This window comes from Ambystoma mexicanum, chromosome 1q, assembly GCF_040938575.1.
Source record: "Ambystoma mexicanum isolate Mex_15411 chromosome 1q, UKY_AmexF1_1, whole genome shotgun sequence".
Lineage (NCBI taxonomy): Eukaryota > Metazoa > Chordata > Amphibia > Caudata > Ambystomatidae > Ambystoma > Ambystoma mexicanum.
Genome location: NC_090922.1, coordinates 245,293,312 through 245,316,385, shown reverse-complemented (window position 1 = coordinate 245,316,385; position 23,074 = coordinate 245,293,312). Strand labels below are relative to the sequence as shown.

Genomic DNA, 23,074 nt, shown 5'->3' with positions numbered 1-23,074 from the left:
AGTGGAGTGGATATGAAATGAGATATCCAGACTCTCCTGTAGGGTTATAAGGCAAGCGTTACAAGGGCGACGGGTTGCTTGACCTCTGATGGGTGGACTGTGTGGTCCGACAACTGGGCCTAGACCAGGTATACCCTATCTTTAAAAGCCAAAGAAACATACAGAGAATAAATAACAGGGCATGAAAGAGATTGCTGAAGAGAAGCAGGAGAAGGTAATCTGTATGAACTGTCGAGAACTCGAAGGAATGTAAAGTTGTTGTTGAACTGGTTTTGAATATTGAGAGACTTAACTAGAAGTTGGCAAGCTGCACAAGATAGTCTTGGGGAAGGGAAACCTGAGACTTTATGAACTTTGTGGCTGTTTTGAAGGGAACCTCGAAGCCTCTTTTGGAACTGTTATCTTCTTGGGGAAGGGAATCCTAAGACTTTGTCGAACTCTTTTGAACTTGGGGAAGGGGAACTAGAGAGCAAAGTCTTTCCTAGCGATCAGTACCTGCTGACCCTTTCGAAGGGTCCGTGAACACCACCACTTGGACTAACCAGTTCTCTCCTGGGCTACCTCATTGCAGCCGTCACATTCCAAGTGCATCCATGGCAGTTTGTGGTACCTCAACTTGTGTAACCAGGTGCCTTTTGCTGAATTTTCAGCCTTCCCGACCGAAGATATGCTGTGCAGGCTATCCTCCTTGTGTTCGCACCACAAGGATCGCTTGTCGCTGCCTGATAGTACTGACTGCCCCCTGCAACTGGTCTTTGTGTTCTGGAGATCTCCTGAGGTCACCTGTTCTGTGGAGGTCTTCATCTTGTGCCAAGGGTGTCCTAGCTCAGTCTTCTCAACCGGATCACCGAAGCCTGGAACTGAGGACTAGCTTTGCCCAATCCTGACACCAAACGTGACCACTGCACTCGCTGTCCTAGACCTTCCTCAACCAGACACACCCAAGATGAAAGTGGGCTCAGCGAATTCAGAAACCCCAGAAGGTGGTTGCTGAAGAACTGAGTAAGTGGGTGAGGTTATATAGCTATTTCTGTAGGGTTGTAGGGATGTAACGTTCTAACCGATCTCTCCCTTACCTGACTAAGATCAGTGGTGGTCTGGTTAAGGTGCCCCCTCTTGGGCTTCCCCTAGAGCAGTGGGATTGGGAAAGAACCTTGCAAAAAGCATTACCTTTTTATTCATCTTCTGGAACATTTAATCTCAGCCATTGGCTTGGGCACTCTTGTTTGTAATCCAGTAGTAAACCCTCCTGCAAAATACATATTGTGGAACTTCTGACTTTTGGGCACGGATCCCCAATTCTTAGCAGGGACAGATTTTTAAGAACTAGGCACTTTGTACTATGTTTATTTGTGAGTGTTCTACTTTATTTATTTGCCTGGCGGTGCTGTTTCTAAAATACTGTTTGCTCTGTTTTGTCGCAGACTTTGCCACACAGTTATTTACCGTGTTGATCTGAACTTTACCTTTAGAAACAGTTGTGATAGCAGTGTGTTCTGTTGACAGACTCCCAATAGTGAATGCGTATGTTAGTAGTTATGTTATAGTACTTCCCTGAAGGTTTAATTGCTTAGAGTATATTCCAAAGGCCTAATAATTGTATATGTGTGAACATCTTCTGTTTAACTGGAAATATTGGAGTGATCTGTGTGTGTCTCGTTGTAGCCCTAGGCCACTTTCTCACCCTCCTGAGACTAAACCTTGCTGCTCTGCTACTCTATATTGACGGTGGTATGTGATAATTCTGCATATTGAAAGCCGCGTAAAAAACACTTTTTTCTGGCTGATTTTGTGCAGCCTTCAATATTTGCAAATATCACGATTTGCGGAGGAGTTGGGAGTCCCCCTACCCCCCCTTAAGCCCTTCTATCATTGGCTGGGATTTGCTTTAATTATGTGGGTTTCACGCCCCTCACCTCCATACCCCGCTCCCTTTCCTCACAAATAAATTTCTCTTGACCCCCTAAATATGCATACAAACACAAGCAGGAGGACCGCTTGATTTTTTACGCTTGGAACGATCTTGACACTGGGTTTCGCTAGACATCAGTTTCTTTCCAGTTCACCAAAATAGGTTGGCCTCTCTGAATCCACCTTCCGGGTGGATTCTAGAAAAGCACTTTGACAGCTGGCTCTGTCTTTGTCAGGTTGCTCGTTTCTTCCTCCACCGTTTGGTCTTCGGAAGATGTATTTCTGTTGAAAAAACAAGTAGTGGCCAGTAATAATGCAAAGGTGGTATTTAGTTTGGAGATGAAGGCACGGGTAGAAGGGCACAGAATATGCCTCCTAACTTCCACGTCCTGTCTCTGGGGAAGGACTCGCTCTGGGAAATAACCGGGTATTCCTCCCACACTAGGTTTCGTGGGGGCTCCATCCCTTCTTGGCAGGGTACGTTCCTGACCCTGTCATGATGCGTGTTAAGCAAATAAAATATTTGGTTCATTTCCCTTAGTTTACAACTTGATTATATCTGCAGTGGGCACAATTATATCCAGTGCAGGAGAAGAAAGTATTACTTAACTGGTTGTGGTGCTTATGGATCCACATAAACTCACATTTCTCTCCCAGGAGTATTTTTCGACAAGGCGTTTCTGTAACACTATCCCTATAGTGACGTGCAGTGTACCCACAATCCCTCACGCGTCGAGGTCCCTCAGATTGTTTTTTTCAGCCCAGATATTGGTCGCCTTTACGCGGAGCTCCTCGAGAGACATTGCAAAAACATTTATTCGACCTTTGGTCGTTATTAACTTATAACTATATTATTACTTTACATCCCTCCTTCGGCATCGTAGCTGCGGAGCTGTTTCACCGCCGATCAAGATCTTCGACGGCGGTGCCTTCGACGGAGGAGGTTGTTCGGCGTTCGCCGAACACGTGGCCTGGCCTCGCCGGCCAAATACAGTAGGGAGAGTGGGGTTGTGGGACATTTATTGTTTCTCTTTGAGAATGCCTTTCCCTTTCCCCTCCCTTTCCTTCGGGGTTGTTGTTACATGCAATCGTTTCCTCAGCTATGGAGAGGACACCCTTTACCTGGAAAGACAAGCATAAACGGTGTAACCGTTGCTTGCCCCTCGACCACAAAGAAGACGGCTCTGCGGCCTGTCAGCTTCTTAAGCCTAAGACTTTAAAGGACTGGAGGGTCAAAAGGTGGGCAGCCTACGCCATGGTTAGGTCTGATTCCTCACCCGCTGCCGCCGCCAAAAGTGACGAGGAATGTGATAACCCAACGTCCGTTTTGGAAGTCGTAGACCTCTCTAAGGAGCATTCATGCTCCTCGTCTTCTGTCCCCGGCAAGCTCGGCTCACACCCTGCTTATGGGGATGAACACCCTGGCGACACTGACGCACACAAAAAACACTCCCATAAACACACAACCCAAGGCTCTTCCTCCTCGAAGACGAAGAGAGGATTAGCGCCAACAGAGACGCAGGTCCTACCGGCGGCCTCCTCAGACCGTAAGAGTCTTAAACCCCCCTCGCAAACGCGACTAGCGACTGGGCTACCCCCAGATAAGGGCGCCATCACTAAACTGCCAGACGATGCGCACTGTCAGAGAGTTCCCGTCGGCGTAGAACAAGCGACGCCTGTAATGTCGACGCCAGAGGTACCCTCGACAGTTAGTTTAGTTGTCGAGAGCCTGGCGCGGATTGTTTCCACCGATAGCCAGAGACTGACGGCGAAAGAAACGTCGATCACCGCTCACAAGGCCTGGGAGACGCCGAAAAGGTCAGAAGGAAGGCAGGAACTGCCCCCTCCGTCAAGAGGGACTCCTAGCCTACCAGAAGGCTTTTCAGAAGGCGAGGGGAATCTTTCTTCGACGTTATGGGATAGGTCAAAGCGTTTTCAAACTGAAGGCCCTCCCTTCCCCCCCCCCCCCTGACCGCTCTGGGGTACCTCAAGGAACCCTAGAGAGACTCCAGTTTTGTATGGACAAAATGGAGAGGTTTATGGAGACTCAGAACCTTCGAACACCCAAGAGATCAAGAGAGGGACCTCAGGAGGATCCAAGGGCCAAGTACCCTAGGCTGTTTAATCCCCTCCAAGAGGATGTAGATTTATATGACCTCACTGAAGAGGACCCCCACTTTCAGGAGGATGACGAATTCTTAGGCGACGAAGGGAAACAAAACCTAGAGGAGGAAGGTTTTGAAGATAACCCAGATATGGGTGGTGGGGGCTTCGGAGGATGACGAATTCTTAGGCAACGAAGGGGAACAAAATCTAGGAGGAAGGTTTTGAAGATAACCCAGATATGGGTGGTGGGGGCTTCGGAGAAGACCCAGAAGAAGGCGCTTCACAGCCCTTGCAGTCCCCATCAGCGTTTTTCAGACACTGACTCCCTAAACCTGTCTCCCCCTCCCCCCAAGGACTCACCAATTAGGAATACGTCACCTATAGACGATCAAACTACCTTTAATGCACTACTACGCAAGGCAGCAGCGCATTTCGAAATCTAGACTGGGGAAATATCTCGTGACATAGACTTTGTAGAAAAGATCATCAAGGAGAAACCCCCTGTCAGCCAAACCATTCCCCTCCTCGCCTCAGTAAAGAGACAAATTATTCCTTCGCTATCTATATCCGCGTTGGTCAGAGGGTTCAACCCAAGGATAGAAAAATGTAGTCCTTCCCCATCGGACTCGTTATACATCAGGGGCCCTCTGTAGCAGACTCCTTAGTGGTGACAATACAAGGAAAAGAGCAGGGGTCCCGCTGTCAACCAGCGAGGCACCACCAGATAAAGAGGGTAAAAAATGGTATGCCCTAGGAAAGAGGATTACAGCCTCGGCTGCCTTTTCTGCAAGAATTGCCAACAACAATTCTTTGCTGGCAAGTTACGCAGATGCACAATGGAGCAAACTACGTAAGGACATTGAGGAGGTACCGGAACCCCTACGTACTCGGCTTCTGGCCACGGTTACTGAAGGGACCTTAGTCAACCAAAGCATCATTAAAAATACTCTGGATGCTGCAGAAACGGCTTGCCGTTCCCTAGTCCAAGGAATCCTCCTCAAAAGCCAAGTATGGCTACGTAATTCAGGTTTTAAACCTGAAACACAAGCATCTCTAATTAACAAACCTATAGAAGATGCCAACCTCTTTGGGAAGGCGGTGGATGAGGCACTAGAGACCGCAAAGAAGGATTTTGACCCCACCAAAACCCTAGACCAAATTTCAAGGCCTCCCAAGAAACGTGGTTATGGCAACAGACGCTTTTTTCGAGGCCAACGCCAGCAGCAACAATACTCTGCAGGTAACTGGTCCTCTAACCAATGCACCAGTGGACAATACAACCAAAGAGGACAACGTCGTGGCAAGGGAAGAGGTCGGGGTCCCACCTCTAGAGGTTCCCAAGTCACCAACACCAAATGACTTGAAGATTCGGGTCCCCTCCCATGTATCGCCGGTCGGGGGCCGGTTAACATCCTTTCTTCCAGCATGGGAGGGTATAACATCAGACCGCTGGGTACTATCAACCATAGCCTGCAGTTACTGTATAGAATTCAACAGTTCCCCTACGTACAGACCCCCAAAGGGACGACGCATGTCACCAGAAAACCTTGCCATCCTTCTTAAAGAAGTGGACCAACTACTAGAAAAAGGAGCAATAGAGGTCGTGCCTCTATCTCAGGTAACGACAGGTATTTATTCAGTGTACTTCCTTGTACCCAAAAAGGACTTAACCATGCGTCCTGTACTAGATCTGCGCCCAGCGGACAAATTTGTCAAACCTCAAACGTTTCGTATGGTGACTTTACAGGAGGTAATCCCCCTGCTTTCACAGGGAGATTACATGGCAACACTGGACATGAAAGATGCATACTTTCATATTTTAATGTTGCCAGCGCACAGAAAATACATTAGGTTCATGATAGAGGGCAAACACTACCAGTTCAGAGTGCTACTCAACGAGAAGAAATTCAGCTTAGACCCCAGCCAGATCAAACAATTCCTAGGGGCTCTAATTCGAACAAAGGACGGCCTCGTCTTCCCCTCCAACGAGAGGGTTCAAAACATGCTGTTTCAGATCCCTCAATATGTGGCCGGTCGAGAGGTGACGGTACGCAAAGAAATGTGCTTACTAGGAATGATGGCATCATGTATTTATTTGGTACCTCACGCGCGCCTGCGCCCAATGCAAGAGTGGCTCAACAGCCAGTGGTGTCAGGCCAGCGGACAATGGGCCGATCTAGTGGTGGTCTTGCAAGCCTTGGTTCTCTCGCTACGGTGGTGGTCGAAGGAAAACCTGGTAATGGGGAAATCCATTTGCAAAGCGGCAACCTGGAGTTCTGTTCACACCTTTACAAAACACTACTGTCTAGATGCCCACTCTAGATCTGATTCCCAGGTGGGACAAGCAGTATTAAGACATCTTTTCTCTACTGTTCCTTCTCACAACCCACCTCCAACTCCGGGTACTGCTCGCTAGTCTATGCACAGCATGTGATTCTAAGCAGATTAACAAACATCAGAAGACAATGCATTACTTACCATAAAAGCATTTCTGATGGTTGTATCTGCTTAGATTCACATGCGCCCACCCTTCCTCCCCGCTCGGATGGAAGGAACATAGACTTTCTTCTATATCTCTCTTTTCTATACTCACTCACGTCGTTTAGGCTCCCTCAGGGCAGAAAAAATACAAACAGAGGAACCTCGACGTGTGAGGGATTGTGGGTACACTGCACGTCACTATAAGGATAGTGTTACAGACACGCCTTGTCGACGTCCCCTTTTCGACTACGAAAAACAAAATGCAATAAATTGCAGTGACCACTGGATGTCGGACTATGCACAGCATGTGAATCTAAGCAGATACAACCATCAGAAATGCTTTTATGGTAAGTAATGCATTGTCATGTTACCTGTTCGAATCTGAAGCGAGCCTTCAGGTGTGTGGCTAAATTATCCAGCACCGATTGGCGAGGCAGCACATCTATGCTTTTGCCCTTAGGTTATCTGGCTTTTAGGTAGGGTCTTGACTTTTTAGGTAGGGTAACATTTATTTAGTGTATGTTACCAGCCTGACCAATGGCAATTTCAACAGATTGTTTTTTTTCACGCAATTGCCCCCCAAATCTCCTCCCGCCCCCTGCCCCCCCCTCCACCTCTTCCAGATGCTTTCTCTGTCTCCTCTTGGCATGTAGGAGTAAGAATGGGTAGGTCCCACATTTTTTGTTTATGGGGGATTGAGCAAAATAGGGACTAGTTACATAGTGGAAAACAAACAAACGGGATGCTCAATTACCCCTCTTTTAGTCCACTTTAGAACCAAAAGGAGGAATACTGATAGATTATCTATTTCATCTATCTGAAATTCACATGGAACACAAGTTTTTTGCCAAAGCCATAGACAAAGTAAAAACACATTTTAATCAAGTGACCGGACACTTCAGATGTGGCAACTGTTCTGTCTGTTCATTAACAAAAAACATGAAGTGTCGATTTAAAAGGAAGAAACTGGCAACTGAAATCATTCACCAACTGTGCTTCACAATGGGTGGTAGTTATGCCATCCTTTTTGCACACATAAAAATATGCATAGGTGAGCATAGAACTAGCTTCAGAAATCAAACGCCAAACACACCTTTGGTCGCTCTGAAACATAAACCATGTGAAATATTCTGGTTTATCATTCAAATAGTCCAAATCTCAAAAAGAGGAGGAGACGGAGATCTGGCACTTCGAAAATGTGAACAGAAATGGATTTTTAATTTGGACACAGTGAAAAACGGCCTAAACTCTGCGGTAGAATGGGGCATTTTCTTTTAAGACGCTGGAAGGTACCCATACAAAGCAAAAAAGTGTTTCAGCACAACACTACTATAATTGTATCAACAGGATTGTAATCATGGTTTGCCTCATGGATCCTTTCTACATAAAAAAACACGCTCTATACAGACAGTGATGAGACAATGCATCAATTCATCACACCTCTGTGTTTTTTGGATGTATTGTATGGTAATTATGGTGTTCGTACATTGAGAACCCTCTATACACCGACACCAATGAGACCTGAGAAAATGAGAACAATGCAGTAGTGTTGTTGCTGGCACATCTCATAGTTACCTCTTCAGAGATGGGGCACGATCATAGAAAGCAATTAATTAGACCTGAAGAAGTACCCTGGATATATCTGCCCGGAACGTGCTAATACACGTTACTTTTGGAAATAATATCCCATAATATCCAACAAAAACAGTCGTCGTTGAGATAAAAAACCTCTTTTCTATCACCAGTTGTGTTCATAAGTCTTTTTTCAATGCTGTGCCACCATTCCAAGCTGGCCGTACTGATAGGACGCCAATTCAATACAAAAGTAAATATAGCGTTGACTATACGCAATCACGTGCAATCATGTGACACGCAATCACGGGATTGAAAGAACAACACTTCCTGACATCGCGCATTACTTTTGGCTACCGCGCGCTGAGATTGCTTAACTTTGGTGATTCGAGAAGACGCCTGCTTTCCTCAGAAACCTGCAATTTGAAAAGGTAAAGAAACCTTCATTTTTTGAACTTGCGATCCCGTAGAGCGACTGCACGCAGGGACTAAAAACTGATACAGATGCCCACTATTAATGTCAAAATGTCGCGCAATACAAGGAAACACCCTAACGTCCAACCCACCTTTTGTGTTTCAGTTGGTGGGCGCGACGTACATTTATGTGAAAAAGACAAAGCCACAATCGACCAAAAAGTCGAGTACAGCCTGTTTCGAAGCCCATTTCCTGGTGCAACCACTACAGAATAAACCGACGAATAAAAAGAAAGGTCAGTACACACGTCCTATGACTTGTGGTATCTCACAGATTAGGGAAATACAAGGTCCTAATTCCGAAATATCATTCTGCTTAAAAACAGGTTCCACGAAGTGGCTAACAGAGTACCATTTTTCGAGAAACCTAAGACACCTGCATCATGGCCGTTTGAACAACTTTTGCCAAATTGATAAGCAGAACGAATCAAGTTTGTTGCATAGTGCAACCCACTGAAAGGAAGTGTTTTCTCCTTTTTTTGCAAAAGAAATCATCCTTTAGTCCAACTACGAGAGAATATAAAGGTCAGTGAAAAGGGTGGAGATGGACAATTAACCTACCTTTAACACATGAACGTTGCCAAAAAAAAGATTTTTTAACATTGTGAAGTATCCCAATTGAGTCTAAGAAACTCTATCTTCTAGACCAGTCCCAAACACACATCTCGCATTTCTATTTTTTACAGCACCCGATAAAAACTGTGCATGAACTGGGGATTTGTTTTTTGAACTTTCTGTCAAACTGAACAAGAAATACATCGTCCTGAAGAGGGCCACAACTAAAACAGCAGAACACCAGGGATGGTGTTGATGTAATTTGTGTGCCGAAACATATGTAGACATGCTTTAGACATTGAAACAAATGGGTCTTTCTCTTGCAGCACAAGTATTCACCTGATGCTGTACATTTACAGTTTGTTCCCGTGAAATTGCAATACAAAAATATATTGAAAAACAATATATTAAGGTGATCTGTCACAAGTGTCACTTTACTAACCTTAAGACACCACTGGTAGAAAACGTGATTTTGCTGGACTTTTTATGATTGGTGTTTTTCTAATCGTGAATACCTTTTAAACGTGTGAGGTGTCTTGTGGAAAGCACCCACCATATTTTTTCTGTGTGTTGAAAATTGATTGATTAAAATGTGTGTTTTACTTTGTCTATGCTTTGGCAAAAACTTTTGTGTTCCATGTGAATTTCAGATAGATGAAATAGATAATCTATCAGTATTCCTCCTTTTGTCTAGTGACCTGGTTCTAAAGTTGACTAAAAGAGGGGTAATTGAGCATCCTGTTTGTTTGTTTTACTCCTCTTGGCATGTGACTGAATAGCTTCATACATTATCCACACAATCTTTCTGTCTAAGGATTATCCAATGTAGGTAAATACTCTGGAGGCTATGATAAAGGATCTTCTCCTGGAAACGAAAGGCCACACCCCCTTTATATGTGGCAATCCTGAACCCTCGTGCCTGGTTGTTGAACGTTTTGAGATTCTGGGACTTGGACCTCTCTCAAGACTCTTTTGGGGGAATGTTCAGCGCTCTGTTCTTTTAGCTTGATACCGTTTCTCCGTTGGTGCCCTAGGAAGGGTTTTCACTAGTTGTGTGAGGTGCCTTGTTTAAGTATTTATCCTTTCTTTGGCAAAGAGTAGGGTAATGTGGAAACAGTCGTAGGTTATTTGGATTCTTTATGCATATTCAAAACGACACCTGAATATGGTTTTAATTTGTAATTCCGAGTAATAGTTTGTTAATGGGATTAGTTATTTCTCGCCTCATTTTACTTTGGGATCAAAGTCCAATGTACTAGAAGTTATTTAACTGCCACTGGCTTTCTAAGAAATGTTAATTTGTTTCGACATCTGATTGGCAGCCATGTGGGTTTCTCTGCATACTTTATCAGGTACTTCGTTCTTCACTATTTGGCGAAGGAGAATGCCTTTTTTGACCTACGACTGTTAAGTTTCTTGTTTACGGCTATCACTTTTTTTTGAGTGCAACTAAGGTAAGCTGCCCACAAGAACATCAATATGAGTACCTGGGAAGGCCATTAAGGTGTCAGTAGGGCCACTATGGCTGAATCAAGCTGGCGTCACTTAGACGTGCACTAGTGGCACCTTAAGATTGAATCATCCAACGTGTGCTAGAAGCCATTTACAAGATGTTGAATCTCAGGAATAGTGTAATCCTCAGAAAGAAAATTAACAGCAGGAAGTATTTGTTTTGTCTTGCTCATCGCATCTGCATACTGTACTGTTATTCTTGCCATCCACTGCAAATAACAAAGACACGTACTAAATGCACTTAAAAAAGAAAACAGTTTTAGCTTGCGAGATGATAGTCCTTAATTTCCACTCTCACTGCATTAAGGTATGAACAGAGGCAAGTAGTTATTGGCTGCAGTAGGATGCCGAGAGTAAGTGGTATGGTTCAAGATGCCTGTGTTCTTCCCCATATTCTCCCGTTTTGTACTTTTGACCTAATAAATCCGATATCCAATGCCTAACTTTCACTCATGGATTCACAAGAGAACCATCGGTAACTTAGTTCAATTTGTGTCGTTACATACCTCATTTCTGTTTACTGTCTTGTCTCTTTTATCTCGCCTTTTTTATTTGGGCTCGACATGTCTGACATACTTTTTTTTTTATTGGTAGTTACTACAGAAGTGCAACCTGGTCCAGAGAATCCTTTTGGCATGGGATGAGAACGAAAAAGAGCAGTAAGTGGCACATCGTTCCTCACTCGACAATGCCTCACATGGCTCTTAACAGAGGGAACATAAATATTATGATGGGTGTCATCCAACTTTGTCACATGTTGAAGGTGTATCTTATTTCGGAGAGGTGCTAGTCACGTTATGGTGCCCCATAAATCAACATGTGCTAAAGAAAATAAAGGGAGTGTGTAAAATAAAATAACTGAGTATACTTATGTGGCTCCTGAAAGGAGGGGGTGGGGGGCACTGTCACAAGTTTAAAAGCTTTGAGAAGTGACCCATGAATCATGGTGACTATTTGCCAACAGCATGGCTTTGTTGGCGCAGTTATTGTGACCACCTTGCACGCCTTTTCTACCCGTTTGCTCTTCCCCTTTATTCAATCTAGATGCCGCCTGTCTCTGCAGTTGCCCGTCACCCAAGTTCATTTAAAGAGCGATTTTTACAAAGACCTTTGGGGTTTGGTAGGGGTTGGTTGGGCGCAGCGCATGGTGAAGTACTAATTGACTGTTTCACATCACTTTCCTCTCCTTCACACACAAAACACTCACCATCGTCGGCCTCATCATGTCAAGCATCGACTATGCAAACAGCCTCTACCTCGGTATACCGGAATACCTACTGAAGAAGCTACAAAGGATCCAAAACACAGCAGCCAGACTACTACTCAAACTATCCAGAAGAGACCACATCACCCCAGCCCTAAAAACACTACACTGGCTCCCAGTAAAACAGCGCATCATCTTCAAAACAATGTGCATAACGCACAGGGCAATCAGCGGACAAGGAGCAGAATTCCTACAAAAGAAAATAACAATCTACAAGCCAACGAGACCGCTCAGGTCAACCAATGAAATCCGACTGGAACAAAAACCTTACATCAAGAAGAAACTCGGAGGAACCGCTTTCTACCACCTAGCCGCGAAAACCTGGAACAGCATCCCAAAAATAATAAGGAACACCAAAGATCACCTCAAATTCAGAAAATTACTAAAAACCTGGCTCTTCAAAACCAGAGACTAAAACCGAAACAACAATAAGACAAATGACTCAACAAAAAGGACCTTGACACAGGGGTCCACCTGCGAGACCCAGGGAGACGGAGGCAACGACTCCAGCCAACCCTCACCATCCCCCATCACCCGTACAGCCACAACTAGGTACCACGAGCTGTGGAACGGACAAGACACAACTAATCACCACACAAACGGAAGTATGGACACTAGCAGCTGCGCTAGTCATGTGGGGGGGTGAGGAGCATGCAAAGTTATTAAGGGAGCGGGCGGAGGGGACAGCTAAATCCTCAAACGGCCTCGAATGGAGAAAAAAAAAAAAAACGAGCACGTACCTCCTGAGGCACAGGGTGTACAAGCATCCCGTCGTGTAAGATTACACGAGCCCAACCGGCTCAATCCAGGATAGAGATGCCAACTAACCAATACCACTAACAACTTCCTTCTCTGCATACACCTCTCAAACTCCAAACCAAACACAACCACAAACCTCCAGCACAGCAAACCCCACGAACTTCACTACACTGCAACAACAAAACAAAAACACACATAGACTCGCACATCAGCACACGACGACTACCGGCCGCATACACCCCAGGCCTAGCCGACGGAACCACCGGGCTGAGGCTGCCAACATCACATCACTGCAATCTTGCACTTTTCCAGCCTCCACCCACTAACCCACCCCTCCCTCCCTCTTTCAGAGCCGCCAGAGCGCCAGGGGACCACTCCGGTGGTGATAGTGCGCGGTACAAATGACCTTTAACATTAACATTAACATCATGGAATCTGAAGAGTGGGGGGGCAGTTCTCGGGTACATGCAAATGGCTTTTTTATGTTTAAAGAGGAGCTATGTTGCTCTGATGTCTTGATCGTGTTATAGAAGCAGATCTAAAATGTCCGTTTCGAGGGGGATTGGGTCCTCCGACATATTCCATATCTATGACGGGTAATCACCACAGCTGTGCTGCTTCGGAAACTTTTTTTGGCGTCTGCCTCGATGACGTCGATGCGCCATCGTCGAGGACCTCCTCCGACGTCATCCGATGTGATAAGTAGGACGCACGACGTCCGTAGCCTCAGTTCCGTTTTTTCCGCGAACGTGTTGCTTCGTGAATCTCGGTTAACGCCTCGACTCTTTGGAGTTCTGTTCTTCTCGGTTCTTCGAACCTGTTCGTTTTTGTGAGAAAATCCTTTGTGTTGAAGATGTCTTCTACTTCGTCTTCGACCCCGCGTCCGGGCTTCAAGAAGTGCGGCGAGTGTGGGTCCAAGATGTCGGTGACGGACCGCATGACGCCTGCCTCTGGTGCCTCGGGGAGGCCCACGACATAGATGACTGTATCGACTGCCAGTCGCTCACGTCCAAAGCCTTACGAGAACGTAAGAAGAAGTTGTCGGTAGGTCGGGTGTCCAAGCCCCGGAAGTCGAAGTCTGCGGGGCTCTCGACGGATGATTCAAGAGGTGACTCTCCGCGTCATCGTCGGAAGTCTCGTGGGTCTCCTTCTAGGAGTCGGTCTTGCCACTCCTCGGCCTCTTCGAGACATTCTCGAAAGCGCCGACAGCGGTCGTCTTCCAGGTCCTCTTCTGAGGACTCTGCCCGGCACGTCGCTTACCCTACCAGCCGTGCGACGCCGGAGGAATGGGCTTCCTTCGGGAAGAAAATGCTGGCAATTCTCGAGTCGCAGGGTACTAAGCCGTCCGTGCCCCCTAGTGGGGTCGGCCGTGAGAGGTCGAGAGACACCGCTCGCAAGAGTGGACGGCACGAGTCACGGGAGAGGTCCCTTTCGGACAAGGGGACTCGTTCTCGACGTACCCATTCCAGGTCCAGGTCCCGGTCCTCGACGCGTTCGAGACCGTGTGCACCTGTGATGTCTTCGAGGAAAACATAGACGTCTGAGGCGACGAGGGCGTCGACAGGTTTTCTCGAGGCTCCGGCTCCGAGGAAGTCGTCGAAGCCGTCGACGCTCGGGTCGTCGAAGGACACGCTCGGAGCTCCGGCTTCGAGGACTGTGTCGACGCCGTTGATGCTGGTGGCGCTGCATCTGACGTCGACGTCGATCCTCTCTGCGCCGATGCCTGTTCTCTCGACGCCGGCGCCGATTCACTCGACGCCCTCAACGCCTTTCGAGGCCGGGGTGTCGGAGGTGCCCCGTGGCACGGGGGAACCCCCTAGGAAGGCTCTGGTTAAGAGCAAGCACTCTCGGGTGCCTTCTTTTCGTCACCTGGAATATATTTTGGAGGTGGATGAGGATTCTGATGGCCTGGTTCCTAGTCCGGTTCCGGATGAAATGGTCTCGGCCCATAGTCAGTTTGACGATTTGAGGCAGTCACTGCATGATGCCAGTGGACTGGACACCTCTCCGGAGGTGGAGTTTTGTAGGCCTGAGCCTGGCTCTCATGCCGATTCCTTGTACCGGCGCCTTATGGCTAGGGTTTCCGAGTACTTGGGATGGTCTGCTCCCCCAGGGGAGTTTGTGCAGGATGATCTCACGGACATCCTTGATGTTGGTCCCCCAACTGACCCGGTACTGCCTTTTCATATGGCTCTACAGAAAGGGTGGCGGCGGCTTGAACTGCTCCGGAGAGTCTCCCGGCGGTGGGCAGGTCCTTGTTGCGAAAATACCATCCAGCCAGTAGCGACCCCTGCTACTTGACCAGGCACCCCACTCCGTAGAGTTTATTGGTGCAGGCGGCCACGGCCCCGGCGAAGCAGGCGTCGTACCCTACCATCCCTCCTGATGGGGACGACAAACGTTTTGATGGCTGGACGAAGAAAGTGTTTTCTTCTGGTGGTATGGCGCTTCAGGCGGCCAACTCCATTTGTGCCTTGTCTCGTTTCACACACACTCTGTGTTGCGTTAGCGGCTGAACATATTCCCGAAGGGGACGAATGGGATGGTTTCCTTGCTATGGTCCAGGATGGTAAGGATGCCATGTGTGAGTCTGTTCAGTCGGGTTTGGACATGGCTGAATGTGTCAGCAGGTCCATGGCGCCGAGCACCGTGATACTCAGGTTTGCATGGTTGCGGAAGTCGGGGTTTGCTCAGGATGTGCAGTCCTGGCTCCTCAACATGCCCTTTGATGGTGAACACCTTTTTGGCAGCAAGGCTGACGAGAGCCTTGAGAGGTTGCAGACCTCCAAAGCTGCAGCGAAGTCATTGGGCGCTGCAGTTCGCCAACCTCCGCCTTTTCGTCCTAGGGGACAGCAATGGAGGGGCGGTTCCTTTCGCTATTACTTGTCCTTCAGTAAAGCGAGAGGAACTGGCAGTCAAAGAGGCCAGCGCAGGGGTACCAGAGGTGGACGACAGGGTACCCGTGGTGCCAAGGCCGCTCGGGCAGTTGCCTCTTTGCCCTCGGGTAACGCCGCAGCCGCTACCACTCAGTCATGAGGCCATGTCCCGTGGTTCGCCGGTTGGGGGAAGGCTCGCGCAGCATCTTGTAGAGTGGCGTGCCATTACTTCAGATGTGTGGGTTCTGGAGATCATAACCCACTGCTACTGTCTTCCCTTTCGGCAGAGGCCTCACGACAATCCACTGGGGAACCTCTCTTTGCAGAGTCCGGATCGCTCCTTGCGCAGGAAGTTCAAGCCCTGCTGGAGAAAGGCGCCATAGAACTGGTGCCTGTAGCGGAGAGGAACAAAGGATGGTATTCCCCTTATTTTTTGATTTCAAAGAAAGACGGGGGATTGAGACCCATCATGGACTTGCGCGGTTTGAACAAACTCCTCAGGAAGGACAAGTTCAAGTTGGTTACTCTCTCTCAAGTCCTCCAGGCCCTCCAGCTTCAGGACTGGTTGGTGTCTCTCGACCTCAAGGATGCTTACTCCCATGTGCCGATCCATCCCAAGCACAAGAAGTACCTGAGGTTCGCGGTTGGCGACTCGCACTTTCAGTTTCGGGTCCTGCCGTTGGGATTGACCTCCGCCCGAGGGTTTTCACCAAGCTCATGGTGCTGGTGGCAGCGCATCTCAGGCAAGGGGGGATTCACGTCTACCCCTACCTGGACTATTGGTTGATCAGGGTGAGCTCTCCCGAGCAAGTGCTGGATCATCTGTCCGTCACCTGCCACTCCCTTCACAGGCTGGGCTTCTCCCTCAATTTAAAGAAGACTCATTTGACGCCAACACAGCGGCTCCAGTACATCGGAGCAGTGCTCGACACTTCCCTTGGGCAGTGTTTTCCTCCCCAGGTGAGGGCTCTTCACATTCAGCAGATGGTGCACAAGTTTCAGCATGCCCAGACGCTCCCAGCGTTCGAGTTCTTGAGGTTGCTCGGCCTCATGGCATCCTGCATTCTTCTGGTGCCAGAGGCTCGCCTGCGGATGAGATCTTTGCAGTGGGCACTCAAGATGCAATGGTCGCAGGCCTCCGGCAGGATGTCGGACCCGGTTCAGGTGCCGCCCTCGGTAGCCCGGGACCTTCTGTGGTGGGCCATCAAAGGCAACTTGATGAAGGGGGCTCCATTTTGGCTTCCCTGGCCGGAGGTGACGATCGTGACGGATGCATCCGTCACGGGATGGGGAGCTCATGCCAACAAGCTGACAGTCAGCGGTCATTGGTCTCCGTCGGAGTCTAGACTCCATATCAATCTGTTGGAGCTGAGGGCCGTCAGGCTAGCCATGAAGGCTTTTCTGCCGACTGTGCGAGGAAAGAATGTGCTGATCCTGGCGGACAACACAGTGGCCATGCACTACCTCAACAAAAAGGGGGGGGGGGGGCAGGGTCACTTCCTCTGTGCAGGGAGGCGATGCAGTTCGAGTTCTGGGCCATCCAGCAGGAAGTTTTGATCTCGGCAGTTCATCTGGCCGGAGACGAAAACGTGACGGCGGACGCTCTGAGCAGGCAGAGCACGATCTCTCACGAGTGGGAGTTGGCTCAGGAGATTCTCCTGGAGATCTTCGCCCTTTGGGGGACCCCTCAAGTGGATCTCTTCAGCTCCAGTGTCAACCGGAAGTGCGAGAGGTTCTGCTCGCGGGAATTTCCTCCAAAAGGAGCCTTGGGAGACGCGTTCGTGGGGGAGTGGTCATTCCCGCTGCTGTACGCGTTTCCTCCAGTCCCCGTCATCCCGCAAGTGCTGCGGAGGTTACGGAAGTTCGGTTCCCGGATGATCTTCATTGCTCCGGCGTGGGCTCGGAGGACGTGGTACCCGGACCTTCTCGACTTGTCCATCTGCCCTCCACGTCGTCTTCCCTACCGAGAAGATCTGCTCTCACGGGAGGGGGGTCAAGTTCTCCATCCAGAGGTCAGATTCCCTCAACCTTCACGCTTGGCTTCTGAAAGGTTGAGGTATAAGGATTGGGACCTCCCTGAAGACGTGATGGAGGTGTTGCTCTCGGCCCGACGGGCAGCAACAAAGTCTCTGTACCGTTGGCGTAAGTTCTGCGACTGGTGCAGAGTTCAGAATGTGGATCCTTTTGCATGTGACATCCCCATGGTTCTGTCCTTTTTACTTTCTTTGGCCCACAGGGCTTGCAAGTGGGTACCATTAAAGGTTACCTGGCGGCGCTGTCCATCTTTAAGCGCTCGTCTGAAGAGTGTTCCTACTTTAAAATCCCTTTAATTCCGCAGTTTTTGAAAGGGCTCACTAACGTGTTCCCTCCGTCACCCTTCCTGGTGCCCGGTTGGGATTTGAACCTTGTTCTTAAGTTTCTTATCGGTGCTCCGTTTGAGCCTTTGCATTCTTGCCCTTTGAGGCTGTTAACTCGGAAAACTGTGGTTTTGGTTGCGGTTACTTCCGCTCGCAGAGTGAGTGAGTTACAGGCACTTTCAGTTAAGCCACCCTTCACTGTATTTCACAAGGACAGGGTTGTCCTTAGAGTTCGTCCTTCTTTTCTTCCGAAGGTGGTTTCGGAATTTCATTTGGCCCAGAAGGTTGTTCTTCCGGAATTCTATCCTCCTCCGCACCCTGGTAAGGAAGAGGAGAGGCTCCATAGGCTTGATCCTAGGAGAGCTTTAAGCTTTTATGTTTCAACCATGTCCCGGGTCTGAGTGGACGATCAACTCTTAATTGGTTACGCTGGAAAGCGTTTGGGACAGGCTGTGACGAAACAAACTTTGTCTCGCTGGATTATTTTGGCCATCTCGGAGTGTTACCGCGCCGGCTGGCTTGCGGGCCCATTCTACCAGGGGTATGGCTGCATCTACTGCCCTGCAGAGGGGTGTTCCTATTCGCAACATCTGTGATGCAACCACCTGGGCTTCAGTAGATACATTCGTACGTCACTATTCCCTCGATTCCATCCGAGGACAGGATCTGGCCTTTGGCAAGGCGGTCCTTTGCTCTGCTATTTGATTGGCAATTCTAAATTTTGATTCTAAATTCTTTCCCTCCTCCTTGCTTTGGGTACTGCCTTGGGAGTCTGTCATAGATATGGAATACGTCGGAGGACCCAATCCCCTCGAAGAACAAGTTACTTTCTTACCTGGTAACGTTCTTTCGATGGGATGGTCCGACGACGTATTCCATATCGCTCCCTCCCTGCCTTCCCCGCTGCAGAATTTCTTTTGCGATTGCAGCTTGCGTTCCGCAAGGCTTTGTGTCTGACTGGCAGTTGACTAATGTCGCACGTTCTGGGGGAAAAAACTACAACTGAGGCTATGGGCGTCGTGCATCCTACTTATCACTTCGGATGACGTCGGACGTCGGAGGAGGTCCTCGACGACGGCGTATCGACGTCATCGACGCAGGATGCAGACGCCGAAAAAAGTTTCCGAAGCAGCACAGCTGTGGTGATTACCTGTCATAGATATGGAATACGTCGTCGGACCATCCCATCGAAAGAACGTTACCAGGTAAGAAAGTAACTTGTTCTTTTGATAGCAAAACATGAAATTTCTCTCCATAATCTTTTACAGGCAGATTTTAAATTTAAGCCTAGTTTGGAAATAATTGTCCTACCTTCCCGATTTCACTAGTGCTTTGTTTTTGTTATTATTGACATTGCAAAGTTAACACAAACAATTAAAATCAAACACAGCCACTGCATTTGTGCTCATAATAGTTTTTTGAAAAATTGCAATCAAAATTCCTCTTGGATTTTACACAGCCAGTAATTAATCTATGGTTTTGCAGTATGTTAACATTTAAACTTTCCTAACATTACTCCAGCATTTCTCCCTTTTTTCAACAATGATCTTGTTTAATCATTCATGACTCCAACACACCTTAGCACATACAATATATAGTCCATTGGCGCCCCTCTGAGAGAACGAACACATGGACTATTTTTTGACACCTTATCACATAGTTCCCTCCTTCAGTCCTGCCATTTCTTCAATTTATTTTCATGTTTTTGGAGACATGACCTGTTTTATTACAGTGCCTTCACCAACAGCATTGCACCACAAATGCCTTTCCTCCATGTGGCCACAGAGTTCTGAACTGTTACGCCATAAAACCCCAATATTTCTTTATGCTATTCTGCCTGGAAAAGGAAGATATTCCTATGTAGTATTTTCAGTCACTCATTGTACCCAGAATGACCTGCCTATGCTTACATTGGGTTCATGTCCCAAATTTGCTCCCCCAAGGGAGCAGGGGCACCAGCAGTTGTGGAGTAGTATCGCAAGAGGAGTTAGCGTAAGCTTCTATCATTGCAGACAAAGGTGCTTTGTGGTTTGTCCTCAGATTTTGTGGAACCCCTTTGTCTAAGAGTCTTGTGGTTCTAACGTGGGAGACTAAAGCTTTTTCGATTTGCAACACTCATTATACCATCGGTTTTTTGCCTCTGCCCTACATTTGGTCTTCAAATTTGCTGAGGACACAAATGATACTAGGTTTTTACCCAGAATCGCAAATTCTGCAATTATAGTAGATGCTAGTGCACTTGTGTTGCAAATATTAACCAGATTACCCGCTATTTCCGTGTATTGACGTGATGAAGGGGGTTCGCCAGGAGCGTGTTCTTGCCCAGCTCCTTTTCCTGTTATATATCCAGGAAATTGTGGCTGCACTGGAGGCAGGTGCCTTAGATGCTCCAAAAATTGGGTCAAAAAATGGCCCACTTTATTCTTAGCTGACGATGCGGCGATCCTCAGCACTACCCCATCTGGGCTGAGATCAGCGCTCAACATCTTTTTGGCAAAATGGAAAGAGCTCAGCCTTGCGCTTAATGGCACCAACACCAAAGTTATGCGTTTCAAACCCCACTTCTCCAAGTGCTCCCAAGTGAAGATCAAGGTTGATGGTCTCGTATAGCAGCAAGTTAGACACTTTGATTATTTGGGGATCAGGTTTAATGAAGTGGTGAGGTGGTCCGACCATGGTAGTGTGGCAATCTCACCGGCTATAGCGCTATTCGACAAGCAAGCATTGCCAGCATCACTTTATGGTGCTGAGATTTGGGGCTTTGCAAATACGAAAATGTAATCCCCCGTTGAAAATAACTTTGTAAAGTAGTTATTGCTCCAGCCTAAGAATGCCCCAAGCTCGTTGATTTGATTGGACCTTGAAATTTGCCCTATCGCTGACTTGATTTCTCTCAAGCCAGTCTTTGGTGAGACTTCGGTCTTCTCCAGGCCTGGCTCCATATAGAGATGACCGGAGGCATTTTTTTACAACTGGCAGTCGCCAAAATACATGGTTGATCTTTCCATGTAAAAGCCATGTTGTGTGGGTTGGGTGCCAGATATTTTTGGGATAACCCTAGTGAGTGCTGCCCCTCGCTGAAGATTGATCTTAAGATAAACTTCTTGAAGAATTGCCCTGAATTAATTTTGTCTAATTCGCTGGGGAATTTTAAATCGTTTTAGATGGAATTCATCTCCCCCATGAGTGCTCTCTAGATATCTGCTTTAGATTGGGTTTCCTGTATATGACATGATATGATATGGCATTTATAACGTGCCTATACACAAGTGTTTCAAGGCGCGACGTGGCAAGGGAGGGGAAAACAGTGGGAAGACAGACAACAATCCTACTAGGCCAGGTGTCATTCAGATCGTGCAAGGGTAGGGAGAAAGGGAAAAGTGCCTAGGGGAAGGGAAAGGGGGAAGTGCAGTACATGGGTTAGAAGAATAAATAAGATAAATAAAAGCGTCCAAATGGTGGCAAGTGCAAGGTAAGAGCAGAACGTAAGTGCCGGTAGGGGGATTGTAGGGATACAGAAAACAGTCCCTAGGAGCGGGGGTTGGCCAGGGACGCAGGGCAGGCATGCAAAAGGCGGGGCCTGGCCCCAAGATCAGAAAGGGTGGCCAGGTAACCAGTGCAGTTTCAGCCAGGAATTTCAGCAGGGGAGAGAGGCAGAGAAAGCAGAAGCAAAGATGAAGGTTTTGAGGTGTTTCCGGAACCGGAGATGGTTCTCCTCTCAAGTTTCAGGGAGGCGGGAAGGTTGTTCTAGAGGGAGGCCCCTGCCGAAGAGAGAGATCGACCACCAACTCATTGCTTGGAAAAGCGACTAACCCTGAGGGAGTTGGAGGCAGATACCGGTTGGTATACTCGTGAATGGTCACCACACAAATCTGGAGTAAGTCCACTTTGCAAACAAGCTGGTGAAACATTAATCCACTTTACGTTGATATGTACAATTTTACTTGAGCTCAGGCAAAGGTATTTAAGACCCATTTTAGTTGATGGGATAAGAAGCTCAAGGGAAGCAATGTAGCTTCTTACCAATACGCTGGAGTGGAAAGTTGCATTTGCTTCAGCTAGGTATGTTCATCATGCATGGCTTTTAAGAAACAAGTTGATGGGTAATATGGTAACACAATTGTAGAATATCCCTGAAGCTGCGAACTTTGCTCTCCTCTCAAGGTTAAAATTATATTCAAAAAGATGTGTTTTTACTTTGTATTCTTTTCCCTTCTTTTTCCTATTGTATGTGGTTCTTTTTCTTTTGCATTAATGTGCCCTGGTTCATATTGCATTTACCCAGTGTTATATAAAAAAGGAAAGCTATTTCACTAGGTTGATTGTCCCTTCATGCAAATTTGTATGTATTAATTGATATTGTGATATTTATGCTAAAGACTATTTCGAATAAAGCTTTGAAATTGAATTGAATTTATCTAGTGTTTGATAGACCTCTGGTTTTACTTGCATCTGGCGCTTTTGTATTACCGAAAGAGGTGGGGAAAAGGGCACTACTGGGTACCTTGCTACGCTCATCTGTTATTGGGGCCCAGATCAGGCCCTCTAGCTATCTGTGCAGGAGAACTCTCTTCTCCATAATAAAGTTGTCTGTTTATTCTTACTGCACATCATCTCATGTGACATGCGGGAGGGACACTTTGCAACCCTGTAGATTTGTTTTTTGGTACATTTTTGGTTACTTGCATGAGGTTTCCAGGATGGACTGTTGGCAGTGGATGCTTTTGTAGTGTTTTATTTTTAGTCTTGTGCACTTTTTGCATTTTAACGATTAATGTCCATTTGCGTACCATTTACTCTAAAATGGCAGTACCATGAGATTTTCCGCCTGCTCTTTGGCCATCTTGTATTGTAATACCACCTACTCTGGAGTGGTGCTATTTTTCATATACGATAACCCCCTTTCCTAAGGAAAGTGCCAGCTTTCACAGGCAAAGTGTCATCTGTGTATTTGGGGGTAGCCGGGTGGGAGTGACGGGGTTGACTCTCTCTAGGTCTAGTTAACTTCCTGGCCAGATGTGTTTATTGCTATGCATATGCAATGGACAGAGGCTGTACAGGTTTGGGCATCCACTGCCAGTTTGAATGGTGCAGGTTATTGCAATTGATGGGCAACTGCTGAACAAAATGGTAGCTCTTGCAGCCGTTATTCAGATCATTGTTGTAACCAAGACCCCTACAAAGGAGATCAGCTTACTGAAGACCCG

The 23,074-nt window shown here is 47.4% G+C and overlaps 1 protein-coding gene across 5 annotated transcripts in view; it reads left to right on the top strand.

Annotated features, from left to right (window-relative positions):
- PPP6R1 (protein phosphatase 6 regulatory subunit 1) overlaps positions 1–23,074 on the top strand; it is a 1,952,116-nt gene that overhangs the window by 945,193 nt on the left and 983,849 nt on the right. For all 5 annotated transcript variants that reach the window (XM_069638194.1, XM_069638176.1, XM_069638186.1 and 2 more), the window contains one exon: positions 11,206–11,270. In XM_069638194.1, the coding sequence (XP_069494295.1) occupies positions 11,206–11,270 (65 nt within the window). The remainder of the gene's footprint in view (positions 1–11,205; positions 11,271–23,074) is intronic.